Source organism: Nannospalax galili, unplaced genomic scaffold, assembly GCF_000622305.1.
Source record: "Nannospalax galili isolate Female #2095 unplaced genomic scaffold, S.galili_v1.0 scaffold481, whole genome shotgun sequence".
In the NCBI taxonomy this organism is placed as follows: domain Eukaryota; kingdom Metazoa; phylum Chordata; class Mammalia; order Rodentia; family Spalacidae; genus Nannospalax; species Nannospalax galili.
This window is the reverse complement of record NW_008345609.1, coordinates 1,697,612-1,719,254: the sequence shown is the minus strand read 5'-3', so window position 1 is coordinate 1,719,254 and position 21,643 is coordinate 1,697,612. Positions and strand designations below refer to the sequence as shown.

The following is a 21,643-nucleotide window of genomic DNA, read 5'->3' as shown; positions in this document are numbered from 1 at the left end:
ATTTTATGTGTATTTTACATACACTGCATGTATGTAAGTGCACCTGTGTGTGCAGTGGCCGAGGAGGTCAGAATAGGGGGGTCAGATTCCCCTGGAACTGGAGTTACAAATGATTGTGAGCCCCTATGTGGGTGCTGGGAACCAAACCCAGGTCCTCTGCAATAGCAGCTAGTGCTCTTAACTGCTGAGCCATCTCTCCAGCCCCTAGATACAGATTTTTAAGCAAAAGTACTCTTACAGGTTTCTGAGCCAAGAAAAAATTTAAAAATTAAAGTAAAAATAAATAAGTTCTAAGAAAAGACATTACTAAGTCAATACCTTATAACTTAAGGGGAAAGTAAAGTGAATTTGTACATTTATATATAATTCTAACTCATCTTGATTATGCCTTCTTGGTCAAAAGGTACTGTAAAAATAGACCACAGCACTCGATTACATTCACATACGAGTACCTATGTTAACTGCCTTGTAGACTTTGAGACTCCAGTACTGCTAAAGTGTAATGCAACTGGTGATCATAATGCAACTGGTGATCATAATGATGACCCTACAGCATCAAGGACATTTTATGAAAACAGCGGGGGGGCGGAGTATATGGCATTTTAAATGCTCACAAGGGAGTTGAAGCAGGAAAGTGTTTACCATTCTGTCAGTTTCTCAGGTAGATTTGAGGATTAATGAAAGAATAGGATGATGAGGTAGATTATTTTCCTATTTAGAAAGGACTAAATTAAGATTATAAATGATCAGGAACTGGAAAGATGGCCAGCAGTTAGGAGCACTTCTGCTTTTGCAGAGGACCAGGATTCAATTCCCAGCACCCACATGACACCTAGTTGTCCATAACCCCAGTTCTAGGGCCCTCTTCTGAACTCCCTGGGCATTGCATGACACAGGTGTACCTACCTACATACAGACAACACACTGATACACATAATAAAAAATAATATTTTTTTTAGAAAAATACTGATCAAAAAAGCTTATTTATGGAAATTTATTAAGAGGGAAACCACCACTTCAAGCCAGGTCCCTTTCCCCTAAACCTGTTTTTCCCTTACTATTTGGTTTTTGTCTGTGTCTCAAGCCCTGTGTCCCTCTGAAGCCCTAAAGTAGTCCAGCATCTTTGTGTTATTGATTATAGGGTGTGTTCTAATAAAATATTTCAACCAAATATGCCAATAATGAATTACTGGGGTAAAGCATGAAAATAATTTCAGTAAACCACTTTTATTACTCAGTTGTATTCCAAATGCCTTCCAGTTTGTTTATTCCTAAAATTTAAACAAAATAGTGCCATACCAGAGCTATAGCCCCACTGTCACTTGGAATATAAACTACAGCCTTACCTGTCTTTTGGTTGCTATTATTTTTACCATATCTAACTGTCCTATGAAAATTCTGCAGGTATAAAGATTTTAAAAATCTTTGGCAGTAAAGGTTTGTGCCTTTTAGGCATAGTCATTTTTCACTTTGTGATATTTGTAGCAGTAATACACATTATGAACTAGACAAAAGCTGTGTTTACCAATGTATGCAGTTTTTGAGCATGACTATCACACCTAGCTTTAGCGTCTGCCACCTCTCCCTTGTGACCTTTATCCATATCCTTAGTCCCTAAAAAAAGCATTCTGCTGAATTCCTCATAAACTGCCTGTGGAAGCAGTTGTGTTTTCAGTGTAAGATAATGAGTTTAGAGTTGGAGCCTCGTCTGCGCTAGTACTTATTAGGCCATGCTGGAGTGTGAGCACAAAGGCTTCACAAAGTTCAAATGCTTAGTGTTGAGGTGCCAGGCAAATGAGATTATGCCAATAGAGTAACCGTCCCCAAAGAGATTCTTGGACAAGTTGTAAACTTGGATAATGTTCTCTTTCCTATCATATAATACACCCTGGTGATAAAAAGAATAAAACATTTAAAAAATCACGATTGTTAAACTTTTATAATCCTGACCTCATGTGAGAGACTAGTAGTCACAGCAGCTTCTGCCGCTTTCCTTTATTTAATAGGATCTGTCTAACTCGGTGACACCGACATAGTTCATGTACCAAATGGTCTACTGCACCACTATAAACAAAGTAGTCCGTAGGGCGCCAGCACCCGACCTCTGGAAGGGAAGCTAGGCGCTCTGTAGAACTCTGGGACAGTAGGAACCTTCCAGTCGCGGCGGCCCGGGCCAAGGGAGCCTGGCTGCACAAGCCGGGACAAAACCCTCGCCGCCTCCACGCGTCGCTATGACAACGCGGGCCGGTGCTGGCACGGATTGGCCCGCCAGTGCGCGCGCTGCCTTCTGGGAGAGCGCGCCGCAGGTCCAGCTCGGGCAGTTTGAACTTGGCGGGCCTGATGGAGGCGGCTGGGTCTTGGCTGGCCGCCTCCCCCGCTCTGTGCACTCGCTACCTCGCGCGCTGTAGGCCCAGGTCCCGGCCCTCCTCCGCTTCCTTCCCCGACCTCATGTTGGACGCCCGGGAGCCGGGGCTGGAGGAGGTGTTGACATCCGAGTGTTCGTCGCGGCCGACTCTGAGCCGCAGCAACTCCACCCTGTCGCTGTTGTCACCCCTGGGCCACCCTAGCTTCCCGTTTGACGAGGACGACAGTGACGGGGAGGATGAAGAAGCGGTGGACGAAGATGCCCGTGACTCAGAGGCCAAGGTGGTGTGCGGGAAAGGAATGGAGGGGCGCTCCAGGTAAACCCGAGGCCCTGGCCCTCAAGGCTCACGTCAAGATTTCCCTAGATACCCTGCCTATAGCCCTCTGCGGCCCAACAACCGCAGCTTCCTTCGAGGCTGGGAAGCACCAGCATCCTGAGGTGCTGGGCAAATTCTTACAAAGGACCATTGATTTCCCATGATTCTTAGTCCTCCCTCCACCCCCAGGCTGTGACCATTGCAATCTCAGCCTCCGGGAAAACTTACTGTACATAGTCGCAAGCACTCAAAAGTTGGCTGGTATTTCAGGAGTCTCAAAAATCCTCAAAAGCCAACATCAGTCATTTTATAGGTAACAAAACTGTCTTAGAAAGCAGATAAAAATGTCTGACTCAAAAGCATATGCCAAATTATAAGCAGGTCTGGGTTTAGTATTCAAGTATCTCAGGTTTGCGTTTCCCTATACTGTCTACCTATTATTGGGTGTAGAAGGTGGGCCAAAGGGCCTACCCTACAGGAATATTTCTTTTTTTTTCTTTTTTTTTTATCTGATGGATTTAGATCCCATGAATTTATTTTTTTTCAATGTATTTTTTAATTGAATTTTTGTGCATTTCATACAATACATACAATAGACCCCCTACCCTATCTACAACCCCTCAACCCCTGGATCTCATGCATTCTGTCATATAAGTTAATACCTATTGAGTCAAGTTTGTGTACCCAGATATCCCTCAGTGTGAGTTCATCCACTGGAGCCCGTTCAGCCTTAAAGAAGCCTATTCACTCCCTTAAAGGAGACCAGTTTTACCTTACCCAGCAGTGAGCAGCTGCCAATAATTCTTCAGCTAAGGTTGGGGCCTCCGTGCCCATTTTCCAGTTCTGTCCTGGGTTTTTGTCTGATTGAGTTTGTCTAGGTCTTGTGCACGCTGTCACCATTATTGCAAGTTTGTATGAGCAAGTTCTCAGAAGCCTAGAAGACTCTTGTTTTCTTGTGGTCATGCATCACCCCTGGCAGACAGTCTTTGCCCCCTCTTCCGCAATGGTCCCAGAGCCCTGGGTAGGTGAGTTTTAATATAGGAGTCCTATCCAGGGACATGAACTCCTCGTAGGACTATTTCTAAGACAGACCTAATAATGCAGGCTCATTCTGAGGTATATTCCTGATGTCATCTTCAGGAAGCATTTACAAGTTTCTGATTGTTAAGGTATGTTAGGCACAGGACAGGAGATCTAGGACATTCATATGAGAAATCCCATGGTTTTTATGTAAGTAGTAAGAGAGTCCCCTTCAGTATAAGGCATGCATATGAGAATTAGTGAATCAACAGGCCCATATGAAGTCACTCAAATACATGGACAGCTTCTTAAGGATGAGAGGTGAAACTTGTACATTGATGAGGATGGAAACCAGGAGGAATAATCAAGCAAACCACTTTTCCAGGCTGTTGTAGCAACAAGAAACAGGCCTTCTCTGATTAACCTAATGGAATTTTGAGTTAGCATTTTAGGAGTCCATTTTCACAGGGGCCTTCAAAACTGAGTGGGTCTCACACATTTTAAAAATAATTTAAAGGCTTTAGTGAATACTTTTCTTCTTTATTTTTTGGCTCTTTTTGAGACAGGGTCTCCCTGTAGCCCCAGCTGACCTGGAACTTGCTATGTAGACCAGGCTGGCCTTGAACTCACAGACATCCACCTGTCTCTGCCTCCCAAGTGCTGGGATTAAAGGCGTGCACCACCATGCCTGACTCTTTTTTTATTTGTTATTTTTATTTTACATGTATGAGTGTATTGCCTGCATGTATGTAATGCACCCATGTTGTGCAATGCCTGCAGAGGTCAGATCCCTTGGAACTGGAGTTACATACAGTTGTTAGCCTCCATGTGCATGCTGGGAACAGAACTCTGGTCCTCTGCAAGAACAGCAAGTGCTCCTAATTACTGAACCACCTCTTCAGCCCCCAGGGAATACTTTCAAATGAAAAGACTTAAACAGTGTGACATAGTTTAACGGCTTGAGGAATAAATGGCTATCAAAACCACAGCTCAGCTACTGAGACTTGCATTAGCTTCTAAGAACCAAATGGAGCCTGCTAGCAAGAAGCTGGACACATCTCTGTCTCAGTTAAAGCCTAGATGAGCTTTGAGTATGTAGGTGAAAGTCTTGCTTCATACTTCACTCAGAGTCAAGAAAGGGTTAAGACTGGGTCTGGAAAGAGAATACATAATTTGTCAGGCCTTGTGTGATAGGCCTCAAGTGCTTATTAAGTACTAATAAAGAACAGAGATGCACTGATTACTCTGAATCACTTTAGAAAACCTGATACTTTCAAAATAGTTAAGTATTTAGAAAATGTCACTCTTCCTCTACTTCTTTCGGTTGGTGCCTTGGACAGTTTGAGAGTGATCGAATAAGGAATTGGGCAGCCTCATGCTCAAACCACTGGGGAGCTTTGTATCCTGTGTGTGAAGGGGAGAAAAAGCTGGAGGTGATGGAGGGGTATGCACTTTCTCCATCTTTCATCTAGCAAAGTGCTGTGACTGTGGCAAAGTAACAGGATAAGATTTCTTCCAGATGGACTCAGGCATTGACTGAACATGATGGATGTGAGGTCTAGATATTTTCATTATAAATAGAGCCATGCATAGAAGATACTTTGACTTCAAGATGTCTTGGTCAGGATTGAGATGAATTTCAGAGGTGGCTTCACACAAGATAATAGAGTCTTATATTATACTTTGGGCCTACTGTTAATCTGTTGAGCTCCTTCCTGGTTTTTATGTCACTATTAGGAAAATCATACCTTAATGTCTTGACCATAAATGGCTCTTTTATCAAGCCTTTCTTGATTATGAAAAGAGGTGTAGAATGGGTACGCACATTTTGAACACAGTTTTTAAAAATGTTAAGACCTTTGAAATGTTGTTATATTAAAAAATGTTAATTTAACTTCTTTTAATGAAGGTTTCAGATTTAGGCCCTTAGTCAAGATCTACTCTACCTCTTTCTTTCCTTCCCTTTTCTCTCCCTCCCTTTCCTTCCTCCCTCCTTCCTCTCCTCCCTACCTTCCTACCTTCCTTCATTCCTCAGGCTCTCACTGTGTAGACAAGGCTGACTTGGAACTCACAGAGATCCAGTTCTGGGATTAAAGATATGGGCCACCACACCCAGCTGTTTTCTTTTTTTAGGAAGAAATTGCTGTGGCAGAGGTAGATTAGTGACAGGAAGCCCAAGACCATTAATCTAGATGTTTTATAAAGAGTTTCCCAGACTATAAAGATAATGCCAGAATCTTGAAGGGAGAGTATGAGTTAGTAATAGTAAAAATAATAATAAATGACATACCAAGAATTTAGTGAGTGCCTGGGATTATACTAAGTGCTTTGTCATAGATAGTTGCATCATGCAACACTCTGTATGAGGTAGCTTTTACAGTCCTCTCTGTTTTATATGTAAGAGCACAGGTTTAAAGAAGTTTAAAAAAAATGAGCCAGGTGGTGCACACCTTTAATCCCAGCACTTGGGAGGCAGAGGCAGGCAGATCTCTGAGTTTTAGCTACAAGAAGACCCTGTTTCAAAAATACCAAAAAAAAAAAAAAAAAAAAAAAAGATGTTTAAAAAAAAATGTACACAAGGGGCTGGAGAGATGGCTGAGTAGCTAAGAGCACTTTCTGCTCTTCCAGAAGACCCAGGTTTGGTTCCCAGCACCCACATGGCAGCTCACAACTCTCTTACTCCACTTCTAGGGGATCTGACTCCCTCTTCTGGTCTCTGTGAGCAATGCATGGATGCGATGCACTTATATATATGCAGGGAAAATACTCATACACATAAAATACAAATCTTTTAAAAAATGTATCCAAGACAAAGCCAGTAAGTATCCACCCCAGGCTGTTTTACTCCCATATTGAAACTTAATCTTGGCCTAGGTAGAGGCAGATGAAAAGAATTTCCCTGCAGGAATTCAGCCTCACTGAGTGTACTCTGAATCAGCCACTGCTGAAAGAAGATAAGCAGCCGATTCATGGCTGTCAGGCTCAGCTCGGGAGCCTGGATTTTATTGGTAGGCAAAGGAGCCACTGAAGAGCTTCGTGTTGAGGAATGACATGATAGAAGGATTCGTTTGCAAGTTGAATCTAGCTACAGTTATTCAGAATGGTTTGAAAGGGAAGGGAAGAGGCCATTTACATTCAAAGAGTGGTTGTAGGGTTGGAGAATAGAATGGCTTGAGAAAATGAAGGATGTGGAGCTGACATGACACAGTGCTTATACGGAGGTGGGAGGAACATACAAGAGGAAGCAGGCAGAGTCACATGTGGGTTTCTGGCTTGAGTAACTGGGTGAACTGTGGTACTCTTCACTAAGGATTGTAGGGGAAGAGGTAAATTTTTTCTTGGGAGGCCCAAGGATGGATGCTCAAAAATGATTAAATTTCTTTTGAATTGACTCTGATAGTCACGTGGTTGGAAATAAATATCTGGTATCTGGAACCCAAGATAAAGATATGAGGTAAATTACTGATACAGGCATCATGAGAATGTAGTGATAGTGGAAGATGGACCAAATAAAGTCATTCTACAAGACTGTGAAAGAAAGATGTCTATAAAGAATACATTAGCAGTGTCTTTTGCCTACTAGAATACACATTTCATAAGGGCATGAGTAAATGAATAGTAGTAACAGGAAAACGAGTAAACTGAATTTAGGAGGCAGAAAAGTTATATAAAGCAGTTGGTGAGGCAATTTTTTGCTAGAGGGAACAATGTTAAAGACAGAAAGAGCTGGGTCTATATAATAAACTAGAGTCTAAGGTCAAGGGATAAGGCTTTGGTAGAATAGTTGACAACCCTTAGGCACTGGGTTCAATTACCAGTACCGGAACAAACAAACAAAACCTTCCCCATGCAAAAAAGTAAAAACAAAGAAAAGGGGATGTAGAAATAGCTCAGCAGTTAAGACTATGTACTGCTCTCGCAGAGGACCATAGTTCCCAGCATCCACATCTGTGCCTTACAAGCACAATTCCAGCTCCAGGGGATCTGATGCCTTCTGCAGGCACTGCACATATATGAACCACACCCACACACCCACACACACATACACATAATTAAATAATAAAAATTTTTAAACCAGCAGGGGCTGGAATGCTGACTTTGATCCATAACTCCCAGTTGCAGGGAATCTGACACCCTCTCTGGCCCCTGCAGGAACTGCATGATACAGGTACACTTAATATACATGCAGGCAAAAACACTCATATGCATAAAATAAAAATAAATAAATGAACTTAAAAAACCCTAGGCTCTAGAGCTGTTTTGGATCCTGAGTAATCTTTCTATGGCTCTGGATTGTTAAACTTTTTGCGAGGTTTGTGTATCTAGCCAAATTGCTCTGTTCTTTATTTACTGGTATACTTGGTTCTTTGTGCCCCAAGGAGTTAGACTGCCATTTCTGTGATACTTGGTGGAGATGGAGACTATGACATGAGGTCACCAGACTGGAGAATTATAGATGCTCTAAGGTAATTGGCAAAGGAACCAACCAAAATATTAAATTTTGAGGAAGACGGGGACATAAGGGCTGTAGGTGTGGTTCCTTGGTAGTACATGCCACATATTTAGAATGCTCCAGGCCCTGGGTGCAATCAAAACCAAAACCAAACAACAAATGAAAAAAAAAAAAAAGTAGAGAAGTGCCCTTTTGGGGGGGTAACTTTTAATTTTAAAACAATTCCAAACTTACCAAAAACGTTGAAAGGAGAATCCAGAATATTTGTTCACCATTTACCCAGAATTCTTAATTGTTAACACATTTGCTTTATCATTCCCTCTGTGTATATATAGATTTTATTCCCCTTTGTATTGTTTAAGGGAGGGAAAGAGAAAAGTCTGCTCCAGGATCTGATTGAGATTATATATGATAATTAGCAAACTCCAGATAGGGTTTTTAGGAATAAAAAAATAAGTTTTTTAAGACTGAAAAAAAAATGCCTCAGTTGAGGCAAATAGATTGAATTTGGGGTCCTCCTATGACTTCTTAATGTGCTTTTATAAGTAAAGGAAGTTGGATGGATGAACTAAGTCAAAGACTGGGCTTCATAATTTTAATACCAATTTGTGTAATTCATATATATTTGTAAGAATCAAACAGAAATAAGTGATTTTGACTAGAAAGAAAAAAGTGTTTCCTGTACTAAGTGCTGCAGTTTCCTGTCTTTTGTATCAGTGAAGTTGAATCAGAGGATAACCAAGAACAGAAACAGGTGCACTTACCAGAAAGCAGCCTGACACCATGGGAGATGTGGTTTGTTGGCAAAGAAAAAGAAGAACGTGACCGGCTACAACAGAAAGTTCTAGAGGTAAAACTCAACAGTGTTCTCTTTATTGAATCCTGAGCTCCTAGAGTAGAGCTGCTTCTTAGAGCTGCTTTTATCAGTTAAAATGTTAATGTTGTCAGCAAGGTGGCATATACCTTTAATCTTAGCACTTAGGAATCAGAGGCAGGCGGATATCTGAGTTCTAGGCCAGCCTGATCTACATAGTGAGTTCCAGGCCAACCAGAGTTAAAAAGTGGGACCTGGTCTCAAAAAAGTTAATATTATTGTCCCTAAAATAATGTTCATACATTTGTGTGTATGGGTTACTATCTCTGTTTTAATATTATAGAAACAATGTGTTCATTGAAAGAGTATTTGAAAAATGAAGCTAAGCATTATTAAGAAACTGAAAAGCTCTTGTAATTTTACCATCTGATCTGAAGATAACCAATTTTAATACTTAATTTAATATAAACCTTCTTGGTTTTCTTCTTTGTAAATAATAAAAAAAAAATACACTAAGTCATTGATATAAAGGATGGGTTCCAGGAACCCCTTGGATACCAAAATCCAAATACACAAGTGCTTTATATAATATTTACTTAATCTACACATATCTTCTTACACACTTTAAATCATTACTGGATTGCTTGTATTATCTGCTATAATATAAATACTGTGTTAATAGTTTATGCTGTATTGTTTAGAGAATAATGAGAAAAAAAAACCCTGTGCACATGATCAGTACAAGCATAGTTTTTTCCCTTGAATATTTTTGATCCATGCTTGATTGAATTCACAGATGTAGGATCAGTGAATACAGAAGGCTATGTATGTACAGACACGTACAATAGAACCTTCCCATATGTACGTTAAACTAAGGTAAATTTACCTAGGTACTGAGTAAACATTTTAAGAAAGGAGAGAAAACCTGTAATAGATACAGAAACCTACCTATCATCTCCCAAGGAGTGTGTGCCCTAAAGTGAGTCTGTGCTGGGCATGGAATCTGCTGGTTTTGCTAATTCCTGTTTCTCTGCTCTTTTGGTGTTGTTTATGGGCATTTCTCTGTGATTCCCTTTTTTGACTTCTCTGTCCAAACTCAAAAACCAATTCAGTTTTAGATGTATGTAATTTGACATCCTCTAAACTCCCTATCCAACCTTTCTATCTCAATTCTTGATATCTAAACACAGAAACCAAAGGATATTGAAGGATAGTCAATTTTTTAAAATTACTTATTTATATTTTATGTGTATGACTTTTGCCCACATGTATGTAAGTGCACCCATGTCATATAAAGCCTGTGGAGGCCAGAAGAGGGTATCCAATCCCCTGGAACTAGAGTTATGGAAGGTTGTTAGCCACCATGTGGGTGCTGGGAACTGAACCTAGATCCTTTGCAAGAGTAGCCAGTGCTCTCAACTGCTAAGCCATCTCTCTAAACCTAGGATACTCATTTTTTAATGAAATAAAATTAAGCTCTTTTATAACCTGTACTTTACTGCCTGTCACGTATTCATATATTTCCATATATTTAAAAACACTTCTTGGTGCTGAGAGTTTAGCTGAGGGCCTTGAACAAGCTAGGCAGGTGCTCTTGCCAGTTAACTATATCCTTAATCCTCATTAAATATTTTTTGATAAAGACATAGTGACACACACTTTACTCCTAGCACTCAGGAGGCAGAGGCAGATGGATCTCTGTGAGATCAAGGCCACCCTGGTCTACATACTGAGTTTCAGGACAGCTGGAGTGACAAAGAGACTCTGTCTTAAACACCATAATAATAACAATAACAATAATAATAATAATTTTTCAATATACTTTCCAAGTTTTTGCCTGATAATTATATTTAGAATATATCAATTATGTATTAAAATGTAATTAACAGCTTAACTGTTTGGAGATTTCATTTTATCTTAACTTACTATTAGTAACCATGTTACCATAAAAATCATGGAAATTAAAACCTTTATGGTCTTCCTGGGAATAAATTTTCCTTATTAGTTTTAAAGTTACTTGTTTTTGTGTTGAATTTCTTTTTTTGTTACTTTTATTTTATGTGTATGAGTGTATTGTGTGCGATGCCCACGGAGGTTAGAAGAGGGTGCCTGATCCCCTGGTACTGGAGTTATGGACAGTTGATAGCTGTCATGTGGGTGGAATTGAACCCAGGTCCTTTGCAAGAGCAGCCAGTGCTTTTAACCACTGAGCCATCTCTCTAGCCCCTGAATTTCTAAAGAGGTGGGCAGTCACATGTTCAAGAGACTTGGCATAATTTAAATGATTATAGAAACCAATACGTTCTGCTATTTCCTATTACATGATACTTTTCTAGAAAAGTACCCTGACAGTAGCTCCTAAAAGTACACTGGGAGGGGCTGGAGTGCACTTACATGCAGGCAATACACTCATACAGTAAAATTAAAATAATAAGCAATACTTTTTTTAAAAGTACATTGAGAATAGCCTCTATTTCCTGTTAGCATGGCCCAGGGTTTTGGAAGACTGGTTTGAGGTCAGGAAGGTTTAATAAAAGCCCTAGTTATAGCCTTTTCACTTGCTGGGTGATATTAGCCAAATTGTTTAAACTTCTGTACTTCTGTATTTATGTGTTCAAGAGGGCTAAAATCAAAACAGTAACAGAATTTTTGTGAAGTTTAAATGAATCAAAGTATGAAATGGTTGAATTTGTTTTTATTCATGACTAGGAATGTAGCTTGGTAGAGTGCTTGCCTAGCATGCATTAAGCTCAGGGTTCTTTTCTCAGAATGATATAAATTGGGCGTGGTGGGACACAATTGGAATCCTAGCCTGTAATCCCTATGGTTGGGAGGTGGAGGTGAGGATCAGAAGGTCAAGGTCATCTTTGGCTACATAGGGAGTTGAAAAAAATCAAAGAAAAGTACTTATTCACAGTGAGAAATCTATTATTTTTTGTTACATGTAAAATGAATATGTGTGTACATATGTATCTGAAATAATCTCAATTTTGTGCAGAACCTGGTACTGTGTTTTGCCTTTGCTTGTTTTGACCTATTGTGCTGGATAGCTTTGGTGTGAACTTGACACACCTGGGTTGAGGGAGCCTCAATTGGGGAATTGCCTCCATTGGACTGGCCTGTGGCCATGTCTGTGGGGCATTTTCTTGATTGTTGAGTGATGTGGGAGGGCCCATCCCACTGTGGGTAGTGACACCCCTGGATGGGCCTGTGTTGGATAAGAGAGCAAGCTGAGCAGGGGCCAGGGGAGCAAGCCAGTAAGCAGAGTTCCTTCATGGCCTGTGCTCCAGGTCCTGCTTCCAGGTTCCTGCCCTGAGTTCCTACCTTGGGCTCCCTGATGAGATGTAAAATGAAATAAACCCTTTCCTCCCCAAGTTGGTAGTGGTCAGAGCATTTTGTCACAGCAATGAAGAAACAAACTAGGACACCTATTAAAGTGATTTTAGTGTTACAGTCTGATTTGATAAAATAGTGTAAAGCAGTCTGCTTGTGTATTTGGCTTTATCTGGAGCCTCCTACAAGTCACTTGTTAAGAAAAGTAGTCACATCAGACCATTTTAGTCAGTATACAAAGAAAGAAGTTATATAAATTAGAGAAAAGTAGTAAGAGAGCCTGGCCTCTGGAGTAACAGAAAAGGCTAAAATTTTAGCTGTTAACTTGAAAAAGTTGTTTAAATTCCTTTGGTCTTGGTTTCTTCATCCATGAACCAGATAATAGAGATGCAGTAGAGGAGTGGTGAAAAGCACATCTTTTGAGCCATACTTCTATATTCAAAACTTACCCTTTGAGCAGCTTCTCCTGTGCTTTGGTACCTTTATCAACGGTAGCGAAGAAACTATTTACCACGTATAGCATTGTTACTAGGACTCAGTGACTTCTGGGATGTGACTGAGTATGTAGAAAGCACTCAACATAAGGTAGTTGCTATTGAGTATGAAAAGCGATAATTACCATGGAAAAACTGTTTTTGAGAACAAATTAAAATAATATGATGTCCCCACCATAATGATTAAGCATACAGTAGGTTATAATTATTTATAAGGATTAAAGCTTTTTCATGTTTCAAATAATGTAACTTTTCTTATGGTTGCCTGATTACTTAACTCTGAAGTGATTAAAGTATTTTTATATGAATCTTTGGTATCAGTCATGCCAGGGCTATCATAACATACAGGTTTGACTACGCAGCTTTTTGCCAGCTTATTTTGAGCTGTTGTAATCTGCACATTTTTTCATGCCTTTCTTTGTTTTAATTCCTAAATCTTGCTTTCCTTATTTATTGTATTAGCTATTTGTTTTTATAATCTATATCATTAGAAGCACAGACTTTTTAAACTGTGCTTTTATAGATCCCTAAAAGCTAAAAAACAAAGTATAGAGAAGTAGCTTTGCTAAGCTTCAGTTAGTGGCAGAGTTGGGACTAGAATCCAATTCTTTTGATTTCCAATATAAGTGCCTTTTCTACATTAATCAAAGTGTATTTTAGAAATAAATGGGTTAGGGTATTTATTATTATTATTGTTGTTGTTGTTGTTATTATTATTATTATTATTATTATATGTTTTTGAGACAGGGCTTTATATCCCAGTTTGGCCTCCATCTTGCTGTGTTATCTAGACTGGCCCCAAACTTGTGATCTTTCTGCTTCAGTCTCCCAAATGCTGGGATTTCAGAAGTAGGCGACCATACCTAGCTTAACTTTTTATTTTATAATGTATATTTGATTTGTTGTACAAAATAATGGGTTTCATAATGACACTGTTGTCCAAATATATCATATACTTTAACCATATTCACCCCCATTACCCTCTCCCAGCCCTCCTGCTCCCTCTAGTTCACTTTTCTCAAATCCTGACATTCTTATTTTCTTCTTTTAAAATTTATGGGAAAATTTAAAGAGTAAGTTGGATTCTTAAAAATATTAGCCCCATTCATAAATCTAATCTCATCAACATTTATTTCAGATACTATGAAATAGAGTTGAAATGATTTTAACCCATAAAAAATTAGCCATTTACAGAATTTTAAATATTTATAATCATTTTTGAACATCAACATTATGAAAACTATAATCCATGGGTTTTGTAGGTTGCTTAAATTTTATTTACATTTTTATTCCTTTGAATAATTCTTTAGTCAGCTGCCCTAATTTTCTGTAGTATTTGACAGTCAATTTTTAATATTTGCCTCAGTGCATGTTTAGAATTATAAAAGGTACTTATTTTTTGATTAGTCCAGATAGTTGTTCATTTCTTCCTCTCTCGCAGTCTTAACTCTGGCCATTTAATTAATTAGTCCTGAATGAAGGAATAGGACAGTTTATAGAATAGTGAAAGTTCTGCTTTTGTTTGCTTTTGTTTTGCTTTTAACTGTTAAAAAAAATCTTCACAAGCAATCACAATATATTGAAAAACAAATGCATGTAGATTTTATTTTACCATAAAATGTTTACTCTGTGGGAAAATAGCTATGCTCCTGTGGAAATTCGGTGGTAAGACTGTGTGGGGCTTTTGAGAGAAGATTCCTGCTGAGTCTTGGAAGAGGCCTGCATTGGTGATGAACAGATTGTCAGTTAGGATAGGAAATTCTAAGAAAGGCCATGTACTTTTATGTACAGAATATGATTTGTGTTTTGGATGGTCAGATTGCTTGAACAGATCCCTGAGATTAGACCTGCGTAGGTCAGTGGTAGCGTTTTTTAGGTACTTCTTGATCTTTTCTTCTTTAACCCTTATATCAATATTAACTAAAAAACTGGCAACTATAAAACAGAAATGTAAGACCTGATTACCCCCTCCTTGATTGTTGAGTTCTATGAAGAACCTTTAAAAGGTAAGGTTATTTAATCATGTCTTGTACATTTATACTAGTGTTTGTGATGGGGGTGGGGGTGGGTGGGTGTGTGTTTCATGCTTGGGGAGGACAGAAGTCAAACTTGGATGTAACTACTCAGGAGACGTCCCCCTTGTTTTGTTTTTTAATTAAAAAAAATTATCATTTGTGTGTGTGTGTGTGTGTGTGTGTGTGTGTGTGTGTGTGATACATGTGAAGTGCAGGTGCTGCTTGCCATAGTTTGAACCTTTCCTCCTCCAGCAGATCCCCTCTCCACTCTCATTTAACCTATATGGTACTGTCTTACCTACTTAGAACACCCTCCCAACTATTACCATTCTAGTTTCTTGGGTTCCTGAGGTACTCCAAGGTAAGCATACAAAAATGAAAGTGTCAGAGCTAAGATCCACATATGAGAGAAAACATGTAATGTTTGCCTTTCTGGGCATGGCTTAACCTCACTCAGTATAAATTTTTCCAGTTCCATTTTCTGCAAATTTCATTTTTAATTGCTATATGAAATTATGTACTACATATACAATTATGTATATGTAATAAATATTCATTATCCATTTGTTGTTTGATAGGCATGTAGACTGATTTCATTTCCTAGCTATTGTGAATAGAGCTGTAGTGAACTTGGACATGCAGATTTATTACCATTTGTGTGTGTGTATGTATGCATGCATATGATGTATGTGTATGAATTGTGGGCTCATGCATGCCACAGTGCATATATACAGGTCAGAAGACACCTTTTGGGAGTCGATTTTCTCCTTCCACCATATGATCCAGGTATCAAACTCAAGTCATTGGACTTGGCAAGAGCTTTACCCATGAGCCATCTTGCTATTATGACTTTACTTTTCGAGAACAGAGTCTTTCACTGGGACCTAATGCTTGATGATTAGGCTAGGCTGACTGGCCAGTGAGTCCCAGGAACCTTCCTGTCCCTGCTTCCCCAGTTCTGGAGTTATAAAAGCACATGCCACCACATGTGGCTTTTTAAATATGGTTTTAGGAAGTCAAATTTGGGTCCATATACTTTCCACAGCAAGCACTTTATGGACTGAGCTCTCTTCCCAATCCCTAAACTATTCTTTAAAAAAAACTAGAAGCTGGGCTTGGGGGTTCATGCCTTTAATCCCAGCACTTGGGAAGCAGAGGCAGGTAGATAGATTGAGGCCAGACTGGTCAAGTTCCAGGCCACTTGAGGCTATAGGGAGGCCCTGTCTCAAAACAAGACAAATAAAATCTTTTTAATTTATTTTTATTTTATGTGTATGAGTGTTTTGCCTGAGTACACCTGTGTCATGCAGTGCTGACAAAGGCAGGACAGGGGCATGGGATCCCCTGGAACTGTAGTTGCAGATGGTGGTTAGTCGCCATGTGGGTGCTGGGAACCAGAACACAGGTCCTTTGCAAGAGCAACTAGTGCTCTTAACTGCTGGACCATCTCTCCAGAACAACCTGTTCTTTTTTTTTTAAGTTTTTTATTTATTATTTTTATGTGTATGTGTGTATTGCCTGCATGTAGGTAAGTGCACCTGTGTTGTGCAATGCCCGCAGAGGACAGAAGAGGCTGTCAGATCTCTCAGAACTGGAGTTCTGGACAGTTAGTTGTTAGCTGCCATGTAGATGCTGGGATTTGACCACAGGTCTTCTGTAAGAATATTCAGTGTTCTTAACCACTGAGCCATCTCTCCAACCCCCAAACTCCCTGTTCTTAAAAATAAAATTTAGGACTGTTTTGGAAAATTTTGGTTATATAATTATGAGATCTATATCTAGATACTTATATGCCCATATGCATATGTATATATCCACACATATGTGTATATAGTTTTTCTCCTTTGTTTTCTGACACAAATCCAGACTGTCTCTCCCTTATTACATATACTGCAGTAATTTCCTAGTCAGTCTTCCTCAGAATAGTTTTCAAGTCATCAGACATAACCCTCAGCCTTTTCATTGAGAGCTCTAAATCATCCCCTTTGCCATGTATTATTGCCTCATAGTATTCAATTTCCTCTGTCTTAAGAAATCCCCTTTCCAAATCTAAAGAGGAAATTGATGCCACATTCTAATTTTCTAACCGCTCCACCCCACTATCTTGCCCTTTTTAAAAAGGATGTTAAAACAAGTTAAAAGCAACTACTCATTTCTGACTACTCTGGTCCACAGTTTTTCCTCATCCTTCTTTCCTTCTTCCTTCCTCTGCTCTCCTGTTTCTATACAGAAAAATGCACAGTCTAGCACTTAATTTTTTGATATATAGAAAATGAGATTAGAGACTTCTGTGATTTGTCTTCAAATATCTCTCAAAGTCCAGAGTGCTCACTATTACAGTACAGAACCATAGTAAATTTCTCTTTCTCTTTTTCTCAATTTCTCTCTTTCTCCCTCCCTACTACACCCCCCCCACACACATACAACACACATGCATACACACCACCTCAGTTCTTGTTAGCTGTATAGCAAGCGTTTCATAAAAATGTACTGAGTGTGAGTAGTCAAGGAATAACAGCTGTAGAAGTAGTGAAGAATCCTTAAAACCACGATACTTGTTTTTAGGGGTTGTAGTGTTTAAAAGTGGAGTTTCTGAGTAACTGAAAGTAACTATCTTCTATGTAGTAATATTTTAGGATGAGAGATCTTAGAAGCAGATATCCTGCAATTGTTATTCTGAAGTGTGAAAGATCATTCTTGGTGTCAGATTTTTATCTTCATTGAAGATACTGAAATTGGTCTGGAAGTTAGGAAATCATTCTTATTCACAGTCATGCTCAGATATGTAGGTATACTGGCTAGAATAACACACACTAGAGTCACCTGGGAACAGGGAACTTTAGTTAAGGAATTTTCTTCATCAGATTGACCTGTGGGTGTGTCTGTGAAATTGTCTTGATTGATGAATAATATGGGAGGGTCCAGCCCTCTGTGGCAGGTGGGCCTGGGCTGTATGATAGGAAAGGTAGCTGACCATGAGCCTGGGAGCAAGCCAGAAACAATGTTCCTCTGGTGGGCTCTGCTTCAATTCCTGCCTCCAGGTTTCTGCCTTGAGCTCTTGCCCTGGCTTCCCTTGATGATGGACTGTAACCTGTAAGATGAAATAAACCCTTTCCTTCCAAGTTGTTTTTGGTCATGGTATTTATCACAGCAGCAGAAATCAAACTAGAACAGTATATTTTAGGGAAAAGGAAGGATGGGGAGGAGAGTAGACCAGTGGAAAACATGCCATAAGTATCTGATAATTATTATCTAAGGAGAAAAAAGAAAAATAGTAAGCAGTAATTATGATTGTAGATTACTAGAGAAGTCTACTTGGGACAGTTCCTTAACTAATGCTATAATGTAGCTGATGAGTAATAAGAGTGGTGGCATTCAGTTTGTGATTACATTGTCCCCAGTGTCTTCATTCTTTCTCTGGAGGAAATGCCCAGACATGTAGATTCTAGTGACAGCAAGGCAGGCAGTTAAATAATCTAGGATGTGAATGTGGTTTTGTTTTACATCTCAGCAGCTGTAAAATCAGAGAAGAAAACGTTAGGTTATCTTTTTTCTCTAAGGAAAATTAAATAGCTTCTTTACATTTTGTTACTGTAACTATGAATTAAAATTTTAATTTAAGGATTATTTCATTCTTATCTTTTATCTTCATCAAGAATCTGGAAGCTTTTTATAACTGTAAAAAAAGTTAAAATTCTCTTGAGCTCCTGCCAATAGCTTACAGTGATGCCAAAATTTATGTGTGGGAAAGTTGATTTCAATAAGGGTAATTTAGCTGACGTTTAGTCTAAGAAACCAGTGTTTTGCTGCCAACCAATTATTTATATTTCTAAAAAATGGCTTATACTTTGTACCAATGCTTTCTTTTAATCTAGACTAGCTACTCAAATAAGATATTTCCACTAGTGGTATATGCCCTGTAAGAACATTACATTCTTGTTTAACCTCAGCCTTTTTTCAAATATGTGTTTTGGGACATTCTATTAAATGTTGCCTTTTGTTTAAATAAAATCCACAGGAATTAAATCAACAACTAGAAAAAAGAAAAGAGATGGAAGAACGTGAAAAAAGAAAGATAATTGCTGAAGAAAAGCACAAGGAATGGGTTCAGAAAAAAAATGAACAGGTAAGAAGATAAAACCACAAGTATGCTCTCTGCTTACATCTGTCTTCCTACCTCACTCATTTTCCAGGACTGTGTATTATTTGCTTTTTTTGTTTTTGGATATTGTTTTTCCATGCCCTCATGAACACTTGTTACGTCTGTCTGCCTGCCTTTGCTCTCTACTTTTCTTCCTGTGGCTTCCACTAGTGTCTGTCTATAGTCACTAAATTTGTATCTTTAGACCTGAATTTTTAGGCCTGGGATTTCCATCTATAGGTTGGCGGGCTAGTCAAGTGAACATCTGAAACAACCTATTTGTTGCCCGTCGTCCCGTCATAGAACATTTCTCCTTACTCCTTTCTTCTGTTGCTGCTTTTGTCTCCTCAGTCACAATCAGAATTCTTGTTCCTAAATACCTCCTATTTGTAGTCACTTCTCAATAGTCTCGTTGCATCCTTCAGCGTCATCGTTTCCTTCTCTACTGCGGAATAGCTCAAAGAAGGTCAGGAATTGGGGCTTTTTTATTCCGTTCTTCAGCAGCGTGGTCAGTACCATACGTGATACTTAACCTAGAAATATTTATTGAGTGAATAAATTCATCTTCTGTGTCTGCGGGATTAATCTTGCTGAAGAAGTCTTAATGTCATTTCCTAATTAAACTACTTTTCATATGTCCTCACTGTCTTCTGAATGAAATTTCACAGCTCCAGGCTAAGGACACTCCACTTTGCTCTCTGAGCCAGGCTTCCATGTCAGCATTTCTCTTACCAGTGTTTCCCTTATTTTATGATAGGAGCTCACACAAGGTAGCTATTGTCCATCCTCTTACAGTGCTGGTTTTACTGGAAAGTTTTGAGAGGGAAAAAATGCTTTCTACTGAAGCAAGCACAGATATGGAATACAGTAAAAGTAAATTTTATTATTTTTTGTGGAGCTGAGTATTAAACCCAAGGTCTCACACGTGCTAGGAAAGTACACTAATCACTGATCTTTTATGTGATTTTTAAGATACAATGATATTTTCTAGAAATTATTCTAGCACTTTGGCTGTGTCTTCCCTGTCATTCAACTCTTAAATTCTTTCTGCTTCATTTTCCTCACTGTTCCCTGAGCCTTAGGGGAGGTGATAATGAGTGTCTTGTTTAATGCTGATTACTTAACAGTCACTTATTTTCTCTGCCTTAGCTACCCTTGGTTGAAAAGAAAAGCTTCTTTGATGAAAACTGAGGACAGCACTAGTCTGTGGGTATAAATGTAAATATTTAAGTGGCAATTTGACAACATGTCAAATTACCAAGACAATAGTAGTGGGTTTGACCCTAGTTCTTATAACCACCCTAGCTCCATGGACCTTTGACCAGGTCCACAGAAGCAGGTATGACCTTCCTCATACGGAGCAGGCTTCAGAGGCAGTCAGAAATAAGTTGGTTACCCCGTAACAGTCATGCCACTATTGCATCAGTAAGCACATGTTGCTTGGCAAGTTGTTATTATAACACACACAATCTGAAGCTGGAGAAGACCAGCTTTTCTCTCCCAGCTGTCTGCCTAGCAACTTGTAGCACTGTGAAGATGGCTAGCCATCAAGGAGAAAGCTAGGAAGCTATCAGTCTAGTATGGTTTCTTTGTATTCTGCAACCAAGGAGTGTGGTATCTTCAGAAGTAGGATCATAGCATTCCATTTTGGTGGACAACCAATGGCAGTGGCTATAACGTATGGTTTTGGAGGCCTTAGGACCTTCCTGGTCAACAACTCCAGGACGGTGTCTTATACACATAGCACTGGGATTTTCTTCTAATAACTCAAGGCTTCTGGGATCAGGATTATCTGCCTATGCATGGTACCTCATCAAGAAGGAATCTCATCATATTCTCCACTCTGCTGTTCCCTTTATATATTCGAGATTCTTTCTTGTGAATCTCTTTGATTTATATCACTGTTGTGATACTTTGTTATATACTGTCTATAGTTCGTTAAAAGAAAAAGAAATACCAGATGTCTTATATACATACCTTTACTCCCTTTGCACTTTTAAGATCCTTGAAAACATGAATTGTTTTTATCCATTATGTTTATTCTTTGTTAGATTTAGCACAATGCTTTACGTATCATATTTTTGATTGAATGAATGAACAGATGGGTGAATTTTTTTCCTCATCTTTTTATTGTTGTGTGGGGATTGAGCCCTGGGCCTCATACATGCTAGGCAAGTGTTGTACCACTGAGTTACAGTCTCAGCTCACCTTTCAATTTTTTTTGTCTTTATTATTTTCATAATTAAAAAACGGGCCCTAAGATTGAACCCAGGGCCTTACAATTTAAATACTCTGTTGTTATTTGTCTATTTTATTGTAATATTTATGTTTATAGTGGTATGACTTCATTGTTAAACTCTAGTTTTTATGAATTTAGACAAATGTTTAAATTGTAGGACAAAGCTTTATCTGTTTAATTATAATTTTTTCCTTATTGTTAAATTTAATACCCAGTTCCTCCTAAGAGGAATATGTAAATAATTTCATAAGTTGTAGAAGGCACAATTATAAGAAGGAAATTAGTGTGATGTGTCTGTGAACAAATTTCTTCCTTACATCAAAGTCAATTCTTGTGGGTTCTGTTTGTTTGCATCATCCGTAATATAACAAGAAAAGTGTTCTTTGTGAATAAATGCCAAAATCAAAATGTGTGGTGTCCATGACAAAACTTTGGGTGATGCCTTTTAGAAGT

General features: G+C 38.9%; 1 protein-coding gene across 1 annotated transcript in view; it reads left to right on the top strand.

Moving 5' to 3' along the window:
• The first annotated feature begins 2,288 nt into the window (after positions 1-2,288).
• Ccdc34 (coiled-coil domain containing 34) overlaps positions 2,289-21,643 on the top strand; it is a 38,585-nt gene continuing 19,230 nt past the window's right edge. Inside the window, exons 1-3 of the mRNA XM_008841719.3 lie at positions 2,289-2,681; positions 8,872-9,004; positions 18,829-18,936. Of these exons, the coding sequence (XP_008839941.1) occupies positions 2,341-2,681; positions 8,872-9,004; positions 18,829-18,936 (582 nt within the window). The 5' untranslated portion in view covers positions 2,289-2,340. The remainder of the gene's footprint in view (positions 2,682-8,871; positions 9,005-18,828; positions 18,937-21,643) is intronic.